General features: G+C 35.9%; 1 protein-coding gene across 2 annotated transcripts; it reads left to right on the top strand.

The window, feature by feature from the left end:
• Window positions 1-1,582: 1,582 nt before the first annotated feature.
• On the top strand, window positions 1,583-26,542 carry LOC308194383 (uncharacterized protein). 2 transcript variants are annotated; one of them, XM_080590278.1, is made up of 6 exons: window positions 2,634-2,653; window positions 5,122-5,348; window positions 10,591-10,702; window positions 12,081-12,148; window positions 16,992-17,149; window positions 22,872-26,542. In XM_080590278.1, the coding sequence occupies exons 2-6, from the start codon at window positions 5,255-5,257 to the stop codon at window positions 22,920-22,922; spliced, it is 483 nt and encodes a 160-aa protein (XP_080446404.1). In that variant the 5' UTR covers window positions 2,634-2,653; window positions 5,122-5,254; the 3' UTR covers window positions 22,923-26,542. The 2 variants fall into 2 exon arrangements, 1 of the variants encoding a protein (XP_080446404.1); XR_013950487.1 differs by lacking the exons at window positions 12,081-12,148; window positions 22,872-26,542 and having other exon boundaries at window positions 1,583-5,348; window positions 16,992-17,336.
• The last annotated feature ends 288 nt before the right edge of the window (window positions 26,543-26,830 follow it).

The following is a 26,830-nucleotide window of genomic DNA, read 5'->3' as shown; positions in this document are numbered from 1 at the left end:
TCTGTAGGATATATGTATACTACATATGTATACTGCAGAAATGCTGACACTAATCATAAATATTGACTAGCATTTCTAAAGTTGAAGTCTAGTAAGGTGTTTCTTAATGTAGATGTAAGTGTCAAAATAAAAGTTTCTGATATTCAAAATAATGCTAAGCCCTGCCTAATGTTATTTCAAACTCTAAATTTTGGTCTATAGATGTCAGAGTTGACAATGAGTGTGGCCTGTGTCTTACAAAGAAGCAGAGAATTTCTTCTATCTCCCTAGACTTAATAAAAAAACAGAATTCCATGTATCTAGAAGGTGCTAATGGAAATATATAGTTATTAGTTTGCTTATTAGGCTTAAACTTAATGAAATTTTAATAGTGAAAGAGATGTTCCTGATGCAGATAAAAGTCCTTATCTTAAGTATACACATTTGTGAAAGGCCATATGTTATTCTGGCAAGGTTTTCTGAGAAAATATGATTCATGGTTACATTCTTCACATAGTACACTTTTTTTTTTCTTTTCATTTTTCCTCTTATTTTCCATATTTATATATATATAATTTGTATTATAAAATGTTGGTAGGGATCCAAAATGTATTCTACCTGTATATTCATTGTAACTGAAATTTTGTTTCTTTGTTTTATTACGTCCTGGTTTGTTTCTCTGGTAATGTTACAAAAACAAATATATAATAAGCACTTATAATAAATTTGAAAAAAGTTAGTACGTCTGGATGCTGACTGTGGCAAACAAAACTTTTTCATGCAGGTATCCACAATGATTTGCATGTGATAAGATGGACAAAATTTAGTGGGTCATCTGTGGCCTCTGTAGCTAGATTTATTTTCAGTAACACCCTACATGTCAGATTGTCACACCCCTGAGAAATATTTATTTTTGTGGACAAAACCTTCCACTCCAACACTAGTATACTGATAAATTTGCTGCAAAGTGGTAGAAAATGCTGGTCAGAGATTCTGGGGCACAAAAGCATTTATAAGAGTTTTTTTTTTTTTTTTTTTCTTGTTTAGAAAAGAACTGCTGTGACTGACCTTTCCCTGAACAGTCCTAGAGCTGTAAAAGATTAAGTTCGAAATGGGAAATTTAGAATGAATACAGTGGTCCTCACTCAGGGGTAAGTGGATGGCCTAATCGTACTGTAAATTAGCTTTGATTTGGCTGAGTTAAAGGTATTTGAAAAATCATCTTTTAAAGTAAAATTATTTTTAACGCTGTGGTCTATGTACCTACAGATGACTGATTGCAATCACTGGCGTAATGATTTAGTTTTGCAGTAAATTGATCAGATCCCATAACTGAAGTTGGATTTGGGCATGGATCCAACAGGCCTGTGTTGGACTTTCATTTCAGTTTCTGCAGTCATGGTAATCTTCAGCTGGAATATCAGCTCTCAGTTTTAAGCAAATTCCTTTCTGCTGGCCAGCCTCATCCCACTATTAGCCCTTTGAAAGCAGAGGTTGCCTGAGAGCAACAGAAGCTTCTGCCTGAATTAGCAGAGAGTCTTGGAGACAGGTGCCCCATGTGGGCCCACCCTCGGGGGGGGGGGGGGGGGGGGTGCGGGGGAGGTGGTGGGTTTACAGGGGCTGTCACTAGCATATTCAGAGTCCAGCACAGCCGGGAATGCATATTTGTGGTGCACAGTGGGAACACTAAGCAGCAACAGGAGGTGGGTGCCAGTCTTCATTTTTGAGGGCACAGAGGAGACACCTACTCTCAGTGCTGCTCTGGTGGAGAGAGAAGTCCTTGCTGCTGCTTGTTAAATAAAATATGCTTCACCTCATTCCCTTTCCACTAGTCCAACTAATGGGATGAGAGAAAGTGAGAAGAGCTTTGTCTCAACATGTAAATATAAATAGAAATTTTCCTTTGAAATCTTGGTGAAATCTTGTCAGAATTTCGCAGATGTGCCCTACACATAGTTCACAAAAGTAAGACATGCTAGTCATTATGGCTGATTGGAGAGTTATTAAGATACTTATATCACTTAAGAAACAGAATAATTGGGTATCAAGACAATGTAATGAAATCATAATGCATTTTGTTTCTATAAACACCATGTGCAAATTTTTGAGTCTGGAAGTTATATGCTGAATCTTAAAGAGGGCATTTCCTGAAAGTTCAAAGCAAAATATTCTAGTAAGATAGCTATGCCGATATATTAGGTATATAGAATAAGGTTAGATAAATAAAATATTTTTGTATTAATTATACATTATTCCTACCTACTGCCCTATTAAAATAGTTTGGCAACAAATATAATATGAAAGCAGACCTGTTTTGAAATACAAAGCTGTCCTGGTTCCAGTTAGGACAGAGTTAAGTAGCTCATAGTAGCTGGTAGGGTGCTATGTTTTGGATTAGGATGAGAAGAGCGCTGATAACATGCTGATGTTTTAATTGTTGCAGAGCAGTGTTTACACCAGGCCAAGGACTTTTCAGCTTCTTGCTCTGTCCTGCCAGCGAGCAGGCTGGGGGTGCAGCAGGAGCTGGGAGGGGACAGACCCAGGACAGCTGACCCAAACTGGCCAAAGGGGTATTCCATACCATCTGACGTCATGCTAAACAATATATAGGGGTGGCTGGCCGGGGTGGGGGGGCCGGCTGCTCGGGAATAGGCTGGGCATCGGTCAGCGGGTGGTGAGCAATTGCATTGTGCATCACTTGTTTTCTTACACATTATTATTGTTAATACTATTATCATTATCACTATTATTATTATTATTGTTATTCTTATATTCCTTATATTCCTTATATTATTATATTCCTGTCTTAATAAACTGTCTTTATCTCAACTCACCGGCTTCACTTTCCCGTTTCTCTCCCCCATCCCAGAGAGGGAGGGGGGAGGGTGAGCGAACGGCTGTGTGGTGTTTAGCTGCCAGCCGGGTTAAACCACAACAAAAGCTTTTCAAAATTTTCCACAGAGAAATAGAACCTTTTTAAAAAGGAGATAACAAACTGCCTTGCTATCGGGTAAACATTTTTTAAAAATGTATTTGTGGCACCAAAGGAATATTTACGGCACTGAAATTGTGACTTTCCTGGTATTCAGCAGCACTATAATCACGCCACTTAAACAGTTCCCTTGACTTCTGAAATTAGTTTTTCCTGGAGGACTACCTCCTGTTTTCTTTTTTCTGTTTTTGTGTGTGTGGGACAGGGGGGTTGGGGGTTGGGGGTGGAGTGGGGGGGGGCTTCCTAATTAAGTAGAAAAAGCTTTTGCTTACAATTGTCTAAAGGATCTATTCCTGCAAACTAACTAATGTGAAATCATGCATATGGAGTATATGGAATTATGGATTGGGGTGATCATTTGCTTAGGAAACAAAGAAAGTTCCATTAACAGCTGTGGTTATCTCTAAATAATTCTCAAGGAATACATAAAATCTGAAGGTTTCTAGAGGAAATCCTTTTTACTTCTCTCTCCTGCTTATGTGAATGTATAAAAGAATGAGCAGTGAAACAAGAAGTATTCACAGCCTATGAACAATGAAAAACAGCCCATGCTTGTCATGATGGTACAACATGGGATGGTCCACAAGCACATATTTACTTATTTACATTTAATGCCTCCATAGTGAAGTAAGAACATTTTTCTCTGTGAGTGTATGAGTAAGGAAAGAAATGAAAAATTATTCCTGTACTGAGTTTAAAGTCCATTTTTTTCCTGCACTGTCTCAGGAAATCTTCTGGTGCTCTGTCAGCAGTTTCACAGGTTCTCATTTTCTAATATACAAAGACTGGTAGAGCCCCTGAGGGCTGAAAAGGAAGAGAGACAGCTAATTTGATCTGTTTCCATGTTTTGGAAATGTTTTCAGCATTCATCTTGCTTGTGCAAAATGGATGAATCCAGATAGGGCTATTGCAGTTCACAACCAGAGCTGAAATAGTTACTTCCAAAGAAAATGAGCTTTTGCAGTGAGCTTCTCCACTACGACTTCACTGAGAAGAGCCTATTTGAAGCTGTAAACTCAGTTACACCTTCAGTGTGTGCGATAATTTTTTCCATGTCAGCATACTATGAAACCTTATTTAATGAGGTTTACAAGGGTGATTTCTTGTCCATACTTAATCACAGCCAAATTTGAACTCCAATTTCAAGTCCTTTTTTCTTGGTTCATGACTTGCATTCCTCATTTTCTCCAGTTTTATCTGGTAAGTGTTAACCTGCTAGAAGTATTATGGTTTTTCCTCTGTCCATGGTAAATAGTGTAACAGAGAAAATCTGCTTGTGCTCTCCAGTCTTCAGCAGATACTCATGCTCTACGGCTACCTACGATGAGCCAAATGCACTGATTCCATCAGCCTGGTTCACAGCCTGTGAAGAGCAAAACTAGATAATCTTGAAAATGTGCATGAATGATTGAAAATCGCATTCCCAAAAGAAACAGAAATTCATTTCAGGCAGACTGAGAATATATGAATGTCTGTCTGAACTTTTTATGAGCATTTAGAATTTGCTAATACAAGTTCATTGTTTGTACAACCCTTGAGAAGGATCTGTTCCACTGTATCTAGGAAAGGCAAGTTTCTTAGAGGAAGTGAAATACTTATAAGAAATTTGTTTAGATATTAGGAACAAATTATCTTTTCAATAGAAACAACAAATAATATCTCCTTTAAGTTGCCCTGAGCAGATTGGAGGAACTTGGATCATTGGATTAGATTTCCCTTTTCCCACTAATTTATGCAAAGCATCCTGTGCCCTCTCTTCAAATCACAGCTGCAATTACATCTTATCAAAATGTGTCTTTTTATTTTAATAAGTAATTGCTCACCTGTTCTCAAATAAATATAAAATATATATAAAAAAAATAGTTCCATAGTTACACTATCTCACTTGCAACATTGGGGAAAAAAATGGAAGTTTATTTTCTTTATTTGATTGTGGAATAGCCAGTATGACACAGATTTATGGCAAATATGTTGACCAAGCAGAATAATGAGATGATTTATCAAGTTTTTGTAACAGATAAATAACACTGAAAATGAGCCTGATATGTATGTTTATTCTGAGTAATTTCTATCATAATATCGGCATTGATATTGCCAATTTAAAGCCCCAACTTAAAACAAATATAATTATTAATATTTTTTTTCCCCAGTTATGAACAGAAAAGATATGTTGTTTTGCAAGTCTCCAGTTACGAGGGAGAACATTGTTTGTTATTGTGTAATTACTATGAGGAGGAGTCATGATCAGTAGAAAAGTACATTGAGTTACAAAGAAACTCACACATGCAGAAGAAGCCACAGATGACTGTAGTCTACAAGAAAGTGCATATGGGAACTCTACACCCTCCAAAATTTGGAAAAGAACCACAAGACAAAGGTAATACAACAATAAGAAGGTGAATTGTATTAACTGGAATGACAGAGGCTAGTGTGATACATACAAGGACTAGGAGAAGGAGGACTGTGGAATTGGCTTAGGTGACATATATTAGAATATATTAGAATATTAGAATATATTAGAATAAGAAGAATGTGTGAAAACATGTTTTTGTTATCTAGACAATTTATAAGATTTTGATGTAAGTTAGAAAGGAATGTTCCTATTTGTCCCACTGTTATTGCTTTTTACTTTCCGAAGTATCAAAGTATCAAAGTGACCAAGAAAAGCTTTTTATTTTGTGTGTGTGTGTCTGGTTTCTGCCAATCAACAATTCCTAAACATGACAGAACAGAGATATTTGGCATATGTTTAAATCTGCTCAGACCATGGAAGCAAATGCACTAAAAAAGGATAGAAGTATCATGATGTCTACATCAACAAGACTGTATCTGCAGAAAAACAGATGGCACTAAGGAGGTGACATTCACACCGTAAACATTTAGGATTATTACTTCAGATGGTCACTAGACTGGTCTCATGGATTGAATGCCTGAGAGTGGTTAGAGAGCATTAGATACTCTTCTAGAGAGCATCTTCCATTTTACTTTCATCCAAAAGATGCCAGTTTGCATGCTAAAGACTGCTGGTCCTTGATATGAATCAAAGCACATTTGGAAAATTGGTCAGATTTGCTTCAAAAGCTGAATTAGAACTGAACAAAAAAATTATAGCACAGGTACGCCCAATGAATACATATCTTCTCTGAGAAACAGAAAAAAAAAACCTGTTTGCACTGAGGTCTGTGGTGTTTTTGCCAGTGATCAACAGTCTCCTGCCCTAGCAGAGCTCCTATTGATACAGAAATTAATAGTTTTTATCAACATACAACATTGATTTTACTTAACAACTGAGATCTTTATATCTTAGAGAAAGTTAACAGTTATTTTGCAGGTTTAAAATGTTGAAAGGTTTATTGAGACAAGAAAGGATGTCTGAAAAGACTAAATATTATAAAACTCTAAAATTTTACATAAATGCACAATTTTATATTACATGTGCCAAAGACAGAATCTGTATGAAGAATTCACGTCACTTTTCTCCTTCTCCTTCTCCTTCTCCTTCTCCTTCTCCTTCTCCTTCTCCTTCTCCTTCTCCTTCTCCTTCTCCTTCTCCTTCTCCTTCTCCTTCTCCTTCTCCTTCTCCTTCTCCTTCTCCTTCTCCTTCTCCTTCTCCTTCTCCTTCTCCTTCTCCTTCTCCTTCTCCTTCTCCTTCTCCTTCTCCTTCTCCTTCTCCTTCTCCTTCTCCTTCTCCTTCTCCTTCTCCTTCTCCTTCTCCTTCTCCTTCTCCTTCTTCTCCTTCTCCTTCTTTCTCCTTCTCCTTCTCCTTCTCCTTCTCCTTCTCCTTCTCCTTCTCCTTCTCCTTCTCCTTCTCCTTCTCCTTCTCCTTCTCCTTCTCCTTCTCCTTCTCCTTCTCCTTCTCCTTCTCCTTCTCCTTCTCCTTCTCCTTCTCCTTCTCCTTCTCCTTCTCCTTCTCCTCCTTCTCCTTCTCCTTCTCCTTCTCCTTCACCTTCTCCTTCTCCTTCTCCTTCTCCTTCTCCTTCTCCTTCTCCTTCTTTCTCCTTCTCCTTCTCCTTCTCCTTCTCCTTCTCCTTCTCCTTCTCCTTCTCCTTCTCCTTCTCCTTCTCCTTCTCCTTCTCCTTCTCCTTCTCCTTCTCCTTCTCCTTCTCCTTCTCCTTCTCCTTCTCCTTCTTCTCCTTCTCCTTCTCCTTCTCCTCCTTCTCCTTCTCCTTCTCCTTCTCCTTCTCCTTCTCCTTCTCCTTCTCCTTCTCCTTCTCCTTCTCCTTCTCCTTCTCCTTCTCCTTCTCCTTCTCCTTCTCCTTCTCCTTCTCCTTCTCCTTCTCCTTCTCCTTCTCCTTCTCCTTCTCCTTCTCCTTCTCCTTCTCCTTCTCCTTCTCCTTCTCCTTCTCCTTCTCCTTCTCCTTCTCCTTCTCCTTCTCCTTCTCCTTCTCCTTCTCCTTCTCCTTCTTTCTCCTTCTCCTTCTCCTTCTCCTTCTCCTTCTCCTTCTCCTTCTCCTCCTCCTCCTCCTTCTCCTTCTTTCTCCTTCTCCTTCTCCTTCTCCTTCTCCTTCTCCTTCTCCTTCTCCTTCTCCTTCTCCTTCTCCTTCTCCTTCTCCTTCTCCTTCTCCTTCTCCTTCTCCTTCTCCTTCTCCTTCTCCTTCTCCTTCTCCTTCTCCTTCTCCTCCTTCTCCTTCTCCTTCTCCTTCTCCTTCTCCTTCTCCTTCTCCTTCTCCTTCTCCTTCTCCTTCTCCTTCTCCTTCTCCTTCTCCTTCTCCTTCTCCTTCTCCTTCTCCTTCTCTTTCTCCTTCTCCTTCTCCTCCTCCTTCTTTCTTCTTCTTCTTCTTCTTCTTCTTCTTCTTCTTCTTCTTCTTCTTCTTCCTCTTCTTCTTCTTCTTCTTCTTCCTCTTCTTCTTCTTCTTCTTCTTCCTCTTCTTCTTCTTCTTCTTCTTCTTTTTAATATATAAATAAATTGCCTGTTGGAATCATTCAAACCATGTAATTTCCTTAAATTTTCAATAGCAGACATATTTAAAACATAAGATGAAGTTTATATTAGGTTCCAATGTAAAACCTGGATAACTCCATTTCATTCAGAAGTCTCTATACACATGGAAGATCAGAAATAATGTATTGTAGCCCCATTTAGCGATATGTGCATCAGTGAAATTAACTCTAGATAATGTCCATATATGGTAACACTGTGCACTTTTAGAAAACCTTGCATTTCAAAATGTAAAGAAGTGCTTCTTCTCACATTTTTAACAGATAGGGGAAATTATTTTACCTATTTCATACTTGCATTTTCTAAGTCCTGGAGAGAACAAGTTAAAAGGGATGGAAAAAAATATTCTTCAGAGCATTTCCTCCACAACAACATTGCTTCACAGCATTCACAGAATATCATTTAATAGTATTGCTTTTCTAAATGTCAGCTAATAGTATGGCATTCTATGATCTGTTATTGTTATCTACAAACCATATATACCAAAAGATGATATATACAGGAAAATAGGAAGTTAAAATGGAATCTAGGAAAATGAGACATAACTTCAATCTAGGAACGGCCATGGTTTGGAAGAATATATTTCACTTCACAGTGCTCAGGTGGGGAGTAAATGCCTTCTTAATTCTAACTAATGTAAGTTCAGCATCTGATCTTTATTAATACTAGATTTACATTGATAGTGAAAGCAGTTAACATTATGTAGAACATGTTTTGCAGTATGCTTTTAGTATTGTAGCTCAAGTGTCTGCAACGTCAGAGAAGACTGCCACATGAATATGAATAATGTATTTTTATTGAACAAAGGAAAAAGGAAAAGTCCTTCTGTGTTTTTATTTTATTTTATTTTATTTTATTTTATTTTATTTTATTTTATTTTATTTTATTTTATTTTATTTTTATTTGAGGTTCTTTAACTTTTAAAATACTTCCGAGCAAAGTGATCTACTAAAATTAGTGTATGCCTCTGGTTGAATTAAGCAAATGGAAAACTTTAGATTAGAGGAAATAGGAAATAAAGGTTGGGGGATTATTATTCACACACACAGGAAACATCTTTTTGGTATTTATATCTAAAATGGTTACCTTAAATCTTTCTGAGTATTTTAAGCTATTAGATAGCAGCTGAAAGTTGTGTAGACAAGGTACATAGGTTTTGGCATGTATTTTCCTACTCTTCTTCATTTTTCCATCTGTGTCATAAGCAGTACAAGAAGAAATTAGTATCATGTTCCTATAATGAAGTCATGAATTTGAGATTTACTTTGCAAGCACAGGGCTAAAAATGTGAAAATATAACATTACAGAAAGCAGGAGATTGAAATAATTTGTTTTCCCAAAATAATGTGTTGTGGTTTAACCCAGCCGGCAGCTAAGCACCACACCCTCCCCCCCTCCCTCTCTGGGATGGGGAAAGAGAATCAGAAAAATGAAGCCTGTGGGTTGAGATAGAGACAGTTTATTAGGACAGAGAAAAAAAAAATAATGATAATAGTACTACTACTAATGACATGTACAAAAAAAGTGATGCACAATGCAATTCCTCACCACCTGCTGACTGATGCCCAGCCTATCCCCAAGCAGCCGGTCCTCCCACCCCACCTAGCCACCCCTATATATTGTTTAGCATGACGTCAGATGGTATGGAATACCCCTTTGGCCAGTTTGGGTCAGCTGTCCTGGGTCTGTCCCCTCCCAGCTCCTGCTGCACCCCTAGCCTCCTTGCTGGCAGGGTGGTGTGAGAAGCTACAAAAGTCCTTGGCTTAGTGTAAGCACTGCTCTACAACAATTAAAACATCAGAGTGTTATCAACATTATTCTCATCCTAAATCCAAAACATAGCACCCTACCAGCTACTAGGAGGAAGATTAACTCTATCCTAGCTGAAACCAGGACAAATTGTAACAGGGTTAAACTTTAATTGTTGGCAGAATCTTTGATAACCTCTTTGACAGATGTTTCCTAAAGTAAAACAGTCATGTAAATATTAGCTATGGTGTAATAAAATAAAATATAGTAAAATATTAGATCATCCAGAAAGGTGCCAACATTATCCAACTACCACTAGAACAACTGTGCTAATAGGTTACCAGCCTAGTCTAGTTTTTTCTTAGTCTATACTATCCCACAAAACAAAGAACTTAAAAAATTTAAAAGAGGAAAGAAAGTGAATTTCCCAATTAAAAGAAACCCACTATACAAATACATAGAATTCATATTAAGAAATTCTTTTGTATAAATGCACTGCCCTTGTAGCAGGTCAGCATGTAGAAGACATACTGAAAAGATTCTTCTCTCCCTTTATGACTATATGAGTGTCACACAAGTAGGTTCTCTCATTAGATATGCACCAAGCTTCAGGCCTACCACAGAGTTAGTCCATTAACAAACACTTTGTTGTTAAATATTTCATTGTTATGAGCTCATGCTTAAACCTAAAGAGCAATCTGTGAAACAATGGAGTGTTAAAGATTTTACTGCCCATAAAACAACATGAGAGTAACTTTTAGAAAGCTGCAGAAGGATTCTGGAAAAGGATGGCTTTCTTTGCCTTTTATTGCTTCTTGGTGAATAATTTCTGTTTACGAACTCCCTACAGTAATGCAGAGGATCAATATTAAATCTATTGTGCAAATGAAATGATAGGAAACTCTGAAGCTTGTTACCCAACTGTCTTCAGTCCCTTTAAGATGGTGCCTCTGCAAACGTGAACACAGCATGACTGAGAAGATCCTGTTTGTGGACCTTGACTCAACCTTGGATTATTTATTACTCAACGAAATTTTGTACAGGTAAAATAACCCACAGTGGGGGTTGGGGTAGTGCACTTTTATTTATTACTCAACACATCTCTGCGGAAGGATGTGTTGTCCAGGGAGCAGAAGCTAAAAAGAGACCATGAAGTTTATTCATTTTACATTATTCTTCAGCTTGGAGTGCTGCTTTCAAGCTGGCCTTTCTTGGAGGAAATAGCAGGACTTCCATCACTTAAACTTACCATCCCTTTTGGCAAAATATGGGACATGACCTACCTACATTTAGCAAGTTGAATTGAGTATATTGTTGCAGTTAATAATTTAGTGTAGCTTCATTGTGATGTATACCTGATTGCCATTCAGACTTTGTGAAACTCAAACCTCTTTTCACATTCATCTACTTCAATTTTATATGCTAAACTCTTAATGTCTCAAAATACTAAATAATAGTTATTAAAGAGATATATTATCTGCAGTGAGAAAGAAACCTCTCTGTTGTGAGGTACAAAAACATGTTATAGCTTGTTATGTTCTGCTGTATCTATGTGCAATATATGGTTATTAATAAGGCTTCTAAAATCCTTGTGTTTGTCTTCTATGGTAACCTTGATACCTTAAAACAATAGTTGTTATTGTAATGGAAAGGAGGAACTCTGACAGCCCAGACACATGCAATTTTCAGACTTGGGAAGACAGTCAGGACACAGAGCAAAAGCTGTTGGTATAGACTTGTCACCTCAAAACCTCTTGACTGAATGTTTCCCTGTCTTCTACCTGAGGACTGTCAGAAAGAATGGTAATTTTTCCAACTCTAATGTTATGATGTCTTAAAATTTGTGTCAGAATTGGGAACATTCCTGCCATTTTCTTACAGAACCCTTCAAATTTCAACAAGACTAACCTTCATGAAAAATCAAACTCTTGATAAAGTAAGAGATTCAAACTGAATGATGCAACGAGCTTGAAAAATTCTGTCATGAAGACCTCCTCCATTTTAATTAAACCATCCTTCATTGTTTTTATCTCAATACATACAATTCCAAATTTTGGCATTGATTTTCTAGTATTTTCTTCACAGAGATAAGTGAACTAAGGTTCTTGCAGTCAAAGCCTTGAAACATTTAACTTTGTTGTATGCGGCAAGTTTGTGTTGATATTTTGGAATTTATGGGCCCACTAGTCCCATTGAAATTAATGTAATGTGTTTTTTCTAAAAAAAAATATCCACAAGAAGAGATTTTGTGAATCTTATTGTACAAATTATAACTTTCACATTTAACACTAAAATATACCTAAAAAAATCACTTTTCTCATTTATATGAAAAAGATTTAGTACACTTATCTCAAGCTTAGCTACTGCAGTGAAACCTCTGATACATTGGTTTATTGACAACACTGATATACCCCCAAACAGCCACTGCAAACCTCTGGGAGATTGCCTGTGGCAGTACGTCCTTGTTCATGAGGAACTCATCAATATGTGTGAGTAGAGCTACCAACTTCTAATGTTAAAGACATTCAGCACTTTGGGGATTTAGCACCTGGTTGTACCAGCTGAAAAGTTCATTATTCTGCATGCACATGCAAGCACAGTGGAGTTTTTCCACGTAACACAGAAATGTCTGACATTTTTTTTTTTTAATACATGAATAAGAAACCATAAGAAGGTTAAGTGTTAGCTATTAACTGTAAATGCTCATAGCTGTATTAACCTGCTATGAATACCAGCTGATGCTGTTTGTCATTTTTTTGGTGTTGTCATGAAAATTGACCAGTGAAAACGTTGCATGAATGGCTCAGTGCATAATTCCTCTTTGAAGATCCAGACTGAAAAGTGAGGCCACGGCAGTCTCCTCAGGGCCTTCTGTCCATAGCTGGACTTTTTTTTGTGAGTAGTGGAGAAAGGAGGCAGAATAATAGTTCTTTTTTATCTTGGAAACCACAGAAACCTTGTCCCAAAGTGATCTTAAATGATAGTGTGGCATTGCAGAGCTCAGAAACATTGGGGTTCTATATGATCTCTATATAGAGAAAGGTACAGGGAAAAGAAGGTCTGGAATGACATCCAAATGGGCTCTCTTAGTCTAGTTCTATGCATTAAATGGTTCATACTCCTGGGGAAAAAAAATAATAAAAAAAATAAAGATTTGAGGTATTTACTAAACAATTGTGTCAACTGCATTCTTAATGTTGCTGAATTATACAGCTGGATTCCTATCAACACATACAAACCTCACACTCTCACACAGTACTTTCTTATCAATGGACTGTGATGACTAGCACCTGCCAGGGTTGTCTTTTATGAAATTAATATTTTGAAAAACAATATAAACACAGAGAAGAGAATAATAATAATAATAATAATAATAAAAAGTTAAAAAAAATGTATGGACTAGAGCAGTCCTATTGATTTGCACTTAACTGACTTTACAGTGGAAAGCAACAACAGTTTGACATCATAGGGCATCCATTTGTTAATTTTTAACAGGAAGCTGAAGTGCTACCAATCATAAAACTGATGGGTAAACAAAATAAGGGAAGAAGTCTACATGTGTTAACATGAATGAATAAGAAATGACCATCACTGAAGAAAGACAGAAGAGTATCACTGAGAGAGCACAGAAAGATTCTTTCTTCTAGAGAACCAAATGACTTCCTTGTCCATCAGAAACACATAGAAAAGTCTGAGCCAAAGCATTTTGGCTTTTTCATAACATGAAAGCTAAAGAAGAAATAATATATTTTTACTGAATTTTAATTCAAAAGCAAAAAGTACAACTGAAAAATCACATCTAAGCATATAACATAAGCGAGTCAGATGTCTAAAGAAAATCACTACAGATGTTTTGTAAAAGGCCCACAAGAATAAGGTCCAAAATGCTGGCCTATTGGTGTCTTGAAAGTAAAGCAATCACAGAGAAAACGATACTAGAAAGAAAAGTCCTTCATGCCTCCTCTCATTTCAGTGTAAAGAAGTAAATAAAACAGAACAGAACTGAATATAGAAAAAACATGTTTTTATTCTAAAGAAATTATAGGAGATGAGTATATAATGTGTCAAAAACAACTGTGTATTCTGTAATACTTGCAGTGGTACTGCCAGAAAACCTTCTAGGAAAGCATTTTCAAAACACTAGAAATACACTTTGCAGGAACTGAAGGATTGTGATAACCTTTCTGAAGATTAAGATGTGGAGAGTCATGCATTTTCAACTGATTGCATCTTGGTAACTCAGCCTGTGATTTCCACCTTGTAAAAGATTATGAAAAGAATTGATGGCTGGTTCTAAACTATCAGGAGACAAAAACAAAAAGTGTTTGAGATTGAAATAGAATTGTAACAGTAAATAATAAAGCAGAAGGTAGATAAATAAAGGTAAAGAACATTGCAAGAATAATAGATAAAAAAGACAGTTCAGTGCAAATAAATATAAAAGATTGATCAGTCAGCTGATTTTTTATCACGCCTCAGAACCTATAAAATATGTAATGCAAAAAAGAATGTTGTGTAAGTAACTACCTGTTCCATTGATGAATATTGAGAAATTGCAAAGACAAAAATGATTTAAAAATTCTTACTGTCTTTACAGAACTCTAAAGGTTCAGATTCCTTATTATACAATATTTTAGATTTCATAAAGTAGCATGCATACAGAATATATAAGAATAAGATAATGCTGCAATCCTGCATATATAACAGTGAAGGAACAGAGACAGCTGATATTAGCATAATGGAATCAGTAACAGAGTTTTGTCCATTATGAAAGAAGAATGTAGGAAGGGATGTGGATATATCCCATACCTTTAAGTGAGACAAAAACAGACAGCTTGAAAAGTCTGCCATTTACCAGTATGTTGATATGGAGAAATTCTGGGAGAAAACTCAATGGTACTGGCATCAGAAGTCTCCCTTGATGAGAAAAAGCAGGGCAAACTGGGTTAGGAACACAGGAGCTGCCATAGCAAGTTGAGTCAGTAATTCCTCTCTTTTGTTATCCTGTTTTTGACAGGGAGCAGCTATCAGTGCTTAAGAGAATAGAACAAAATATTAAAATGCACACAGTTCTGGAATGACTGTCTCACTGGTGAAGTTGTTTTATCTTTCTCTGTTGACTGGAGTTTGGCTTATTATCTAGAGGTCTAATGTTATGATGGCACTCAAGAAAACCCTTTAAATATAACAGCAAATACTGAGCTTTACTCACATCTTTTCTTTTTTTTTTTTTTTTTTTTTTTTACTTATAAAAGTGTACAAAAATGCTTGTCAATATAAAAAACAGCTGCAGAAGAGCTGGAAGGAAAAGATTGTACCCCAGGCATCAAAGTATTTTGTTATGCTTTTAAGGCTGGCTGAGAAGCTGTGGTAACGCTCCCTTCTCTTACACATGTTGATTTGTATGTGGAAGTTCTATGTTGGACAAGAAAAATCCACAATTTGATTAAATCATATAAAATAAACAAATGTTCCTCTTTGAAACTTGGTTGCTGAAGAATAAATAATTTCAGAAGTGGAATTTCAAAATTCGCCCCAAACCCATAAGCAAATCTTAAAAATTTGCTGAGAATATTGCTATACTTAAGAATACATTGACTTTGTCTATGACCACCCTGTCATTAACTCTCCAGTTTGTTAGGATTCACTTGCTTGCCCTTCCTAGTACTCTTCCATCCTATCTATAAGATGGTTTTATATTTGGTATGTCCTCAGCTAGACAAGCAGAACACTTTTTTGCCCATAATGCTTGACGTCTCCACACAGAATGATTTAGAGATCCCAAGAAGGTGCTGATGGAACTGCTGATGGCACCAGTATGTCTGGGTCAACTTGGTGGTGTCCTTGCCTAATCAGCTACCTTGAGATGAAGGGCAAAGTAGCCTTGGAGCAGTAAGCAACCTTATTTATTGCAGAACCTGAGTAGCATCTGGGTATTGTCCTTGTATGAGCTGAGGAGCCTATCTCATGGCAGGTCAGAAATAATGGGGTCTCTAATATTGTGAGTGAAAGTGCAATAAACATCAAAACAGTATAGTCTGAAAGAGGATATGACTGTGAAGTGCAAAATCACAAATGAATATACTCCCATTGTTTATTTCCTTAAATACACACATTCATCTTGTAGCAGATCTCAGACAGTATGCTAGACACAAATGCAATCATAATCCTAGTAGACTGCATGAACTTCAAGAAACTAATGAATCCTGAATGATGGCAGGCTCAAGATGACTTTTTGTCATGAAATGTAGGTGATTATTCTTTGGAAAGAACTTGTTAAATTTACTCTATAGAGAAGCCACAAATGTTTTAGGAGAATTTTTTAGAACAGATTTTGTTACAGATGTTTGTGCTCAAGAACTTAAAAATTTGTTCATGAAACTAAAATAATAAAAGTTCGGGAGAATCACACAAAGAAGAAAGAAAGGTCTGAACAGCATGTCTTTTTTTTTTGTTGTTTGCTTTTCTTCATATTTTGCAGCAGACCATGCAAAAATATACAGAGAAAACAGTAAATGTAGGAAAAAGACTCTTCTAATCCTGTCTATTTCAGTGTCCATCTGCAAAAATAGCAGATGCCAAATGAAGATTATAAACCCCAAAGAATAAAACAGAGATATTCTTTCAGTAGTCTCCCAACTATATATTAATCAGTTCAAAAATATGAATCAAAAAGGATATTTAATTCCCTATGTTAACCATTATTGTCATTGAGAATATGTATATTTTACTTCTTCTATATTCCACCCTATTGTAGGTTGAATGGAAAACTGCTTTCTCTGTTAGGTATCAGCTTACTAGATATTAATTTTAATAGGTTTCCTTGCTTTTATCGTGAAGAAAAGTGACTACTTCTTTCTTTGCATTCACTATAGTTTTATGATTTTATAGATTTTAATCATATTATTTTTTCCACCATCAGTTTCTAAACTGGGAAATTTGAGTCTACACAGCTTCTTATCAATATTTTTTTTTGAGGGGGGGAGGGGGAGGGCAACAAGAATTATCTACAATTTAAAAATACAGATTTATTTAGTGGCATAAAGGAGTTTTTATGGTGTTTTTATTTGTCATGTTGATTTCTGTGGAGGATTAAGCTAGCATTTTCAGCATGGTCTTGATAATTAAGCTCAAAATTCTTTTTCTTAAGCATCAAAGCATAATAGATCTCTTACAGTTCATTGCAGTGAAATGATGTGCTTTTTTTTATTTCTCTTGTGTATATAGTGAAACTCCCCAGTTTCTTACTGTAAATGTTTATTATTATTATTATTATTACTATTACTATTACTATTATTATTATTATTTAAGCCTTTTTGGTATTTTTTACAGTCCCTGGCTGTGGCTTGACCCGTGAGGAGCCCATACAGTGCTCTAGCAATTCTTGGTGGGTCACTGTGACAGGCTGCAAATTGAAGTTCCCAAGGGAGATCTACTTCTGTGCTGAAGATGATTCTAACTCCCAGCAGTCTCTACAGAATACAGAAAGTGCAAGTCTCTCCTTCTGCTCCTAATTCTTTGCAATGAATTTAACTCTAACAGAACTGAGGATTTACTTCCTTCTCCTCAACCAATTTTCCTCTTCTGCTATCCTTTCCTCCTCAAAAACAAACAAAAAAAAAAACAAAACACCACAAACCAAAACAACAAACAAAGCCCAACCCAACCCAACTCAAACTAAGAAACAACACTCACCATCCACAAAAAATATTTACTTTTCAAAAAACACATAATTTTTACCTTCACTCAGTTTTTCAAAATATATTTAATTATACATATATTCCATGCCTCAGTATCAGCCATTTAAAGAAAACTCAAATAAAAAAGAGTTTCTACAGTTATACTTCAAAACAAATTAAAGTTCTCTTTATCTGAAATGCTGATATATTTTTTTTTTTAATCTTGTAAACATATTTTCTCCAGCTTGAGAGATAGTCTGATAATTCTAAGAGGAGAACCAGGCATGTTTTCAAAGTTACATGGCACTAAAAAGCAGACTTTATAGCAGTATTCAGCATATTAATGTGGTTTGATAGTGTGACACTGACAAAGTATCAAATTTACTGTCAGAATTGTTCAGTGTCATGTCATTTGCATAAACTCAACTTCTGGAATAAAGCAATTTCAGACAAAGCTGGCTGCTGTAAGAAAAAGACAGGCAGAAGATATTTCATCTCAGGATACTCAGCCATGGGAGGACAAATGATCATTCTGTCAGAAAAATTAAAGGAAAATGTATTTTACTTTCATGTTCTTATTTCAAGTTGGAAAAGTTTATTGAAAACAGTATTTTTTCTCATAAGCAAAATATTTTACAAACATTTTCCAAGAATGTATTATTTTTTCATACAAAAAGCTTTCATCGTTCATTCTCTTTCTCTTTCTCATGAATTTGAAAAATTGGACCGGAAGGCATTAAAAATTGGAAGAATTAAGTTAATGAAAGTTTCCCATTTTTTATTTTTATATATAAATTATTAAATATTATTATATTATTATATATAAATTATTTATATATATATATATATATTTTTTTTTTCCCCAGAGGAGTAATATTTTGGGTTTATAAATCTTAGAGAATGGAAAATATTTTAAAAATATTTAGGTTTTATTGAGACATTACTTTTCAGTCTTTTTAATTTTGTCACAAAAATGTTTTGTTCCATACTGAGAAGCTGTTTCATTAACTAAACTTTCATTGACTTCCTCCACCTCATTTTTATATTTTTCTCTCAACAGAGAAGAAGTGACACTGGTGACTGCATCAGTATTAGCATTTACTTCTGGCTTCTACTGCAGCTGCAGTATAAATCCCCTATAGTGCTAGTGTCTATATAAATAACTTTTTAAGTATCTCTCAAATGGCAAAGTCTCAGTTGTGGCCCTCTGTGAATGGAGCATATGTAGAGTGTGTATATAGTCCGTAATAGAATTTTGTTTTCTTGTTTTCCTTTTCAGTTGTATGCTTGTTTTTGTCTTGTATGCTTCCTGCAACATTTTCAGTAATTTAAAAAATATGTTTGTCTCTCCTTTCTCTGCTTTCTATCTTCTTTTAGCTCTGCTGAATGAAACTTAACCTTAGTAACAGTCTCATTTGAATCACGGTTACAAACACAATGTAACATAAGGCAAGAATTTACAAGAATGAATTCAGTTTTGATTTATTTATTTATTTTTCCTGACAGCGAACAAACAAGAATTTTTACTGGAATTTAGAGTGGGGACAGACTATACTGGAAAGGGTTAAAAACTCATAATAGTGTCTTATGGGAAAAAATCTGCTGCAGGAGCATTTTGTCGTTTGCTCACAGTTCTCCAGCTGGGCTTGAGCACATGGAAATAGTTGACCAGTCATTTCAGAAGTAGCTGAACTTCGCATACCACCCGCCATGGAGGAAAATGTCAGGAGGTGCTGTATAAATGGGGAGAGAAAAGTTAACTGGGAAAATTGGGCCAGTTTAGCTTGTAGAAGAGAATACTGAGAGGGGATGTTATCAATGTATACAAATATCTGAAGGGAGGGTGTCAAGAGGGTGGGCCAAACTCTTTTCAGTGGTGCCCAGCAACTGGACGAGAGGCAATGGACATAAACTGAAACAGAGGAAGTTCTGGCTGAATATGCAGGGGCACTTCTTTACTGTAAGGGTGATAGAACACTGGAACAGGTTGCCCACAGGTTGTGGAGTCTCCTTCTCTGGAGATATTCAAAACCTGCCTGGATGCAATCCTGTGCAATGTGCGCTAGGTGACCCTGCTTGCCAGGGGAGTTGGACAAGATTATCTCTAGTGGTCCCTTCCAACCTCAACCATTCTGTGATTCTGTGAAAACCAGAATGGTTCTACAGACTTCTTGCTGTTCATAGTACAATTTCATTTTAATTATGCCTGTGTAATTAGTAATTAGTAATACTGGAATTTCTGTAGGTTTTGAAGTTAGTAAAAACCTTGAACCTTGTATCAAGTGAAGAATTTTTTTTTGTTATTTTGCTCAAATCTGCCACAGTAACAATCAATATACCTGCTTGTGATCACAAGGCAAAAGCTTTGAGGTATATACAGAAAAAAAATAATCAGTGTGTTTTACTCATAATGAAAAACCGTGTGTCCACATAACTTCTCATTTGAGATGACACTGATGGGGATGTTGGATTTTGAAGTACAGACAGGGAAGAGGAGAGACATCTCCACACATGGGGAACTCATCTAATGCTGTCAGAAGTAGCTGAGAATCTTCTTTCTAAAAGCTTTTGAAAATGTATCCATCATCTTAGGGCTTATAGAAAAGTTGAATATCATTCTCTCATCTTCAGGCAAAGGACCTTACCTAATGACGAGAGAAATAAGTTAGCTCAGTCTGTTCATAGCTTGAGTGAGAACATGGTGTCATCTTCTGAGACATAAAGCTTTCACTAGCTCACAAGTAGATAGGTTCTGCATTATCTCTTTCTGCATAATCTTTTACACAAATATTTAGATTGATCATATTATTTGCAACATGGAAAATTTCAGTACTGTCCTTGATGTTATACACAAAAAACATGAACCACCAGTAAGACAGGCACATTACTTGACTTTCTTAAGTCAGATAGATAGACTTTCTTTTACAAGAACCAGATAATATATACAGTGGCAACATGTCACCCATTTAAGTGTTTCTATGATTCAACTCTTTATGGAGAGGTTATTTACAGATATGCCAGAACTAGATCTCATTAACAGTTCTGTTGAAATGGAATAAAAAACTACTTTAAACTCATTACCCAGTGTTGATTCTACTCACAGTGCTTACACTGTTCTCATCATAACTGGGGCTTATAAGCCTTCTCTACTCTTTCACCAATGTCTTCATATTGATGCAGAAAAGTCTGTGTTCATATTCAACAGGTTAACGAACTAACACATCACACTCTGAACTACTTGCAAATAACTAATTTAAAATTTGGGTGTTTCAGAAAGGTGAAATCCATGAAGGAAATTATTAATTAATTAGAGAAATCTGAGGTTCCACTGCATTTGACAGCAATGTGTGTGAACGCTTCCGTGTTTCTTCTCAATGAGTGTAGATTTTTGGCTTTATTGTTAATGTGCGTGTGTGTGCTTTTTTTCAGAAAGGGAAAATGGTTTAGCTGTAGAGAAAAATTGGCTACACAAAATGCAGTTCAACGCACAAGTAAAAAGTTGAAAAGTGTGGTTAAGTGGTTCATTCCTAGTGACTTCTGCTGGTAACAGCTACTACTTTTAATGACACTAAGTGCAACATTTTTAGAGAGAAGATAATCCCTAAACATCTTTCCAAATTTAGATGGCCCTGTAGCTTATAAGGCTCCCTGACAAACAAAACCACTCCAGAGACAGTGGAAAGTCTTATGACAGGGGGCAGCGAGCATGTCTTACATCTGTTTGAAGTTTTACATCAGAGAAACATCCAAAAGTCAAGTGGATTTCAGGAAATTGTTATGTCTCTAACTTCACAGTTATTTAAGTAGTCTCACTAGGCAGTAGACGTAAATTATCTTCCAGCTATGACTATGCCACTGGAAAATGTGTTTTGTACGCGAAAGAGGCTCACAATTTTATATGTATATGCCCAGTAAAGTAGTCTGGAAGACTTCTCCCCAGCTATCTCAAGCTAAATCAATTCATATTAGATTAAGTAGTTCAAATATTTGGATTAAATTGCTGGATTTTGCTTGAAGTGAATAAAGCAGGATGTGCAGAAACAGCCCTTCTGGCAGGTCAAATTTATATTATGTGCATTGGTAAAGAACTGACGGCTGTAAACTGAAAGCATGGCTGGATCCTACATAGACTCTTTAAAGTAACCTGTAATTTATAATTAGTACATTTTGTTTGTTTGTTGTTTGTTTGTTTTTATTTAAGGTAACTTTTTATAAGTAAAATACACTCAAGCATGAAAAAAAAATCACTGCATGGAACCTGTTATATTAGACTAGCTGAATTTAGATTGATCTAAATGCATAGCTATTAAATTTACCTATCCCACTACACACTGATCTATTTCAAGTTTGCTCAGAATGAAATAAAAGATTTAAGAAATTCTTACTATTCTTCCACTCCATTTCTTGTTCTCTTTTCCTTTATGAAGGTTCTTTTCTTTTTATTGTGTCTTAGATGCTTCAGGAAATATTTCTCTTGGAATATTAAAAAAAAAAAAGAAAAGTTCAAAACACAACCAAATAAACTGTGACCTTAATCTTCTACTAGTGCAAATCAGTCTAAATTCACCAAGTTGGAAAGAACATTAATGTGAATTCCTTACCTGAGTGGGATATCTCTGGGTGGTAGGAAAACTGATTTTTCCTTCCTTTTCCCCTTAACCCATTCATTTAAAAAACCCTATTTTTTTTTTTTTTTCTGGGCAAGCAAATCTAGGAAGCCTTTTACCCCTGTTTCTGAAATATTTTTGTTGAATCTGCTTGGTCACCCAACATATTTGCAAATATTAATAGAAAATTTAGACAGTAATTAAAGTCTGCAAAGCAGATGACTGTGGAACAATATCCACTCTTTTTTTTTTTTTATGATGGGATATTCATGAAGTGGTTGCCAGCTTGGAATAGGGATTTTTATCTTTCCTGGAGATCTGTCCTGCTAATGGTCTCAGAGAGTAGTAGTAAGACATTTCAGCTCACTTGAAGTGGCAGATGTTTCTAGCTGATTTCACTGTAAGCCTGAGGTTGAATCAGGGACATTGGTTATAGATGAGGGATGGAGAAGGCTTTTTTTCCTCAGCAGCTTTACAGGCTGCCTTGCTAAGAGGACAGCCTAGGATGAAATTTATCTTTTATTGTTAAGTACTAAGAAAGCTGAAGCAGGAAAGGTGGCTGTGAATAAAAGTTGTGATGACTCATCTCTGATCTCTCTGGTTTGTAATTAGCAACATTTAAAAACATGAATGAGTACAATTGCCTCTCTTACAGAGTGTAAGCTGGCCTTGTCCTCTGCCAGCCCAGGCAATGGCTGTTGGCACAGACAATGCTGTAAAAAGACAAAAGGAAATCCCACAGTGCTAGTGTATCAGGCACTTAGCTGGGAGCAGGGAGAGAGCTCATATTGCTCTAAGAAATAGAGCAATATTCTATATTCTTACTTCTAAATTCTAAATTCTTCCTTCTGTGTTTATTTTCCACTGTGTGCACTGCCTTCTTTACTAGGTAATTGAAGTCAATTCTTCCTTTATTTTTTTTCCAGGCAAATCCACAGTCCTCACTCAGCTCCAAACCCCAAAGCTTATTGCCCTGAAGGAGTTGCCTTCTGTATTTGGAGACTGGGATTTCAGAGTATCCAAGGGGTCTTCGTGGGAAGAGAAAACAATATGGACAGCTGGGGATGGAGAAAGACTCCCACTTCTCTGACAGACTCCTTCCTCCCTACTGCTGCTACTTCTCTTTGTCCTCAGGGGGCTGTTGAACCTCTGTGTTAGAAGCCTTTCCCTTCTTCCCTGCATATGTAAAGAAACTTCTGATTATCCATCTAGCTCCTCTGAGACTAGAAATATTTTTCTAATTCAGGAGCTGAAACATGAATGTGATGTAAATGACCCCCATGGCAGGGGCCACATTGATGCAGTTATGAGTAGACAGACCCCTCAGTGAGTTGTACACAACATTGGCAAAACATTAGGGCAAACAAACACACAAACAAACAAAAAGATAGCAAAAGTTAATTTGTTAGCAAAATAGCTAATAGAGACACCATGTACCTTTTGCACTTGACTATAATGTGTATTGTATTAAGATGATAATAAGATATGGATCTCAGTAAATACAAATAAGGCCCCACATATGATGACATTTCTCCCTAGATTTTACAATGTACAAAGCAATAGAGCCACTCAGTTTACAGGTGCTACCACTGGAAGATGTTTAATATATAACCAAACTCAGTTTGAATAGATTTTATGAAGAGCTGAAACTGTAATCTCAACATAGAGAGCTAAGCATTTCAGTAAATGTATCTGGATGGCTCAACAAGGTATACTTCATAAACCTGTTTTCAGCTATTAACTTCGGCTCATGGAGAATTTCCTGCTGTTTATATCACTGCCAAAGCTTGCTCCATAACTGTTATGAAAGCAATTTTTGCTATTGTTATCAGCGCTTCAACATAGTCGCAATAATGGCCCTGTGCAGGAGATAATAGTGCAGTATGTAAAATACTTTTTTTTTTTTTCAATTGGTGCTTTGTGTGGAAAGTATAGGAAAAATAATTGCACCACTGAAATTTGTGATATACAGTTACGATACTTTTAATTAAAAGGAAAAGAAAAAGACACCAGGTAATAGGATATTATTTTCTCCCCTTCTAATAGCATTTAAAATGAAAATTTAAATGAAAATTTTAAAACTAAGAACTGAAGCATAATATCACTTAATGGGAATTGTCTGTCTTATATTAAGAAATATATTGGCAAAAAAATGCAGTACCATTTTCAGATTATTTATTTATTTATTTTATAATACTTAACACAGTACTAGACAAGAGCCATAACAGAGATATAACAGGAATTATGAAATACAAGTGGAAAAAAAGATAGGCTCACCATTTGAACCAGACATTAATGCATTTTTTCAAGTTTATGACTGAGATCAGTTACCTTTAACACCTTCTTTAAATATAGAATTGTATGTTTTCTGGGCTTGTATTTGTTTAATGCTTGGGTCAAGAATATATCCAACTACTCTTCTGATTCAGGCCCCAAGTTTTCAGCTTGTGGGAAAGCATCCTCACTAATACAACTTGTTCCCAAAGGCATCTGAAGAGAAGGAAAGGAAAAGTACTGTGTGAAGGGTGGCTTTTGCAGCTTGCTCTTTGTACCTTGAAGGCAAATAGATGCATAGACTTAGAGAAACTGATCTGAGATGGAGCTGATTGTATGACCTTATCCTTAATTCAGTATAATTCATAATGCTTCTAGAAGCATTAAGAGCTTTACCTTGATAGTCAGATTTCGCATATTGACATCCAATACCTCATTTCCTTTGTTTGACTGATGCCTCCTCCCTGATAATAGACTTGTTAATCTACTTCTACTTGTTAATCTACTTCAAACTGATCACCTGCAGAATATAGAAAGAACACAAAGCAGGGGGAAAAACAGATATTGGACTACCTGTAGAAAAGCTTCAGAACCAGCACATCTTCGATTACACTGCCTATTTATAAGTTCCCTTAAGTTTATTGAAAATTATTCTTTGAAGCCTATAAGATTCAGAAAAACAGGGTAGGATGAAACCTATTACTTAGAACTGGTCCTAATACCTAGCTTTTAGCAAGTACTGGCAAGTCATGAGTGTGCTGTGGAAGTTATGCTTACGTTTTTGGGGCAAGGATATGGAAATTTACAATGTAGATTAGTCTGTTTGGTTCAGACAAAGAGACCCTGCCTGCATGTGCAGGGGATGTTCTCCTTTAGTAGTGCTGTGTAGAGACAAACATATGTCAAGAAATATCCGGAAAAAACGAGTACTAATTTACATGGAAATAAAGAAAAAGATGCACATGAGAATATTTAATTAATGTATAGGTACTTTTATGCACTTTTTGCTCAAACTTCTGTACTTGAAAAATATTGGAAATATATTTTCCTTTCCTTTTTGAATTTTAATGAGTTCTGCTTATAATGAGACGTACCCATATTTTATTCAATATTTCTCATTTTTAAAATACTGGAAGCTTACCCACATAACCACGAACGTTTGTCAAATGAGAAAGAACAGTTTGACACGGAGAAGAAAAGAGTATTTCTGTGAGCTCTCTACAGCAAATTTAAGAGTTGGGAAACCTGGATAGCTTAGATAAGATTCAAGCAGGCTTCAAAACATGAAGTTTCTCCTTTGAACTGAACTCTGCTACCTCTGTTTCTGAAGTGGTTATGAGATCTACAAGACCCTCTAGCAAAACACTGAATGACGGAAGAAGAGGTACAGCTGAACAGCTGTTTCTTAAACAGGGAAGAACTGCAAATTATAGTTCCTAAGAACAACAACAACAATAACAACAACAACAACAACAACAAAAAAACACAGTTTTTTTCCTGTTACTAATAAAAACTAGAAATGTCCTCTACCTTCCTTTCAGGGATTTGTGACAAGATAAACTACTCCTTCTGATGTCAGCTGGTAAGTCAGTTAGTTACTTCATCTTTTGGTAAGCTTCTCATTTTGGTCAAGCCAGAATGAATGGTAGATCAGGCATACTTAACTATTCACTTAAGAGTGGAGATTGCAGGAACATCTCTAAGATCACTGTTGTCTTTCCCATTATTTCAATTTACTAAAATCAAATCTACATGATCATCAAGTAGATATATGTGCCACTTAAGATCAGGCCTAGAACTATCGAATTCCATAGTATATGAAGTGAATTACATTATTTTTTTCCATTTTGGTTGGAATAAATTTCCACCACGAAGAGTGTATCTGCTGTGTCAAATTTATTACCTTGGAAAACAACAACAACAACAACAACTGTTACAAAAGAACTTGTGTAAACATTTTGCTTTGACAATTTTAAAAAATGAATGTCTCTATTCTACAGTGCAAGGAGTTTAAAACCTGGAAATATTTAAAAGATCCACAATCCAAGTGAAATACTCAGTGATTGAAACAAGGTATTTTAAACTAATCTAATGTAGTTTCCTTTATATATTCTCACTTTATGACAATGTGAGATTTTTCTTTTTCTATTGTGTTAAAAAAGTGAGAAGTACAAACTGGGAGATGGGAAAATAACTGAAATCTTAAAACTTATAACAAGCTGGACAATCAGATTACTGTTCAGTTCTACATAAAAAAAAGTTACTATGAAAATTGTGTCAGATTATGTGTGACTATAAAACAACAATACACTATTTCCATGCACCTAGTGAACTGTTTGTCATTCTAAAGTTCAACCTCATACATAACATATTGTTTACATCCAGGCTCTGTGCTGTGCTTTTTTATTTACTGGATTATGGGACATGCCTTGGGACATGGAGTTCTTGGAACATGTCTTGACAAGCTGGAGGAAAATGTCTTATTTATTTATTTATTTATTTATTTATTTTTTGTAACAACATCAACTGAGAAAGGGAAAACAGAATTCAGATCTGCCAAAAAATTCCTAAGTTAATGACATTGGCAGTATTTGATGTGAAATAAATGAGG

The sequence above is a fragment of the Anser brachyrhynchus genome, assembly GCF_964034855.1.
Source record: "Anser brachyrhynchus genome assembly, chromosome: 1".
NCBI classification, from domain to species: domain Eukaryota; kingdom Metazoa; phylum Chordata; class Aves; order Anseriformes; family Anatidae; genus Anser; species Anser brachyrhynchus.
This window is presented reverse-complemented; position numbering and strand designations above follow the sequence as displayed.

Excerpts from the sequence above, each read along its gene's own strand:
- LOC308194383 (XM_080590278.1), top strand. The coding sequence starts at position 5,255 with ATGCAGAAGAAGCCACAGATGACTGTAGTCTACAAGAAAGTGCATATG. Across the intron at positions 10,703-12,080 it reads CTCAACGAAATTTTGTACAG|CCACTGCAAACCTCTGGGAG; the intron begins GTAAAATAACCC and ends ACCCCCAAACAG. Across the intron at positions 12,149-16,991 it reads TGAGGAACTCATCAATATGT|TCCCTGGCTGTGGCTTGACC; the intron begins GTGAGTAGAGCT and ends TATTTTTTACAG.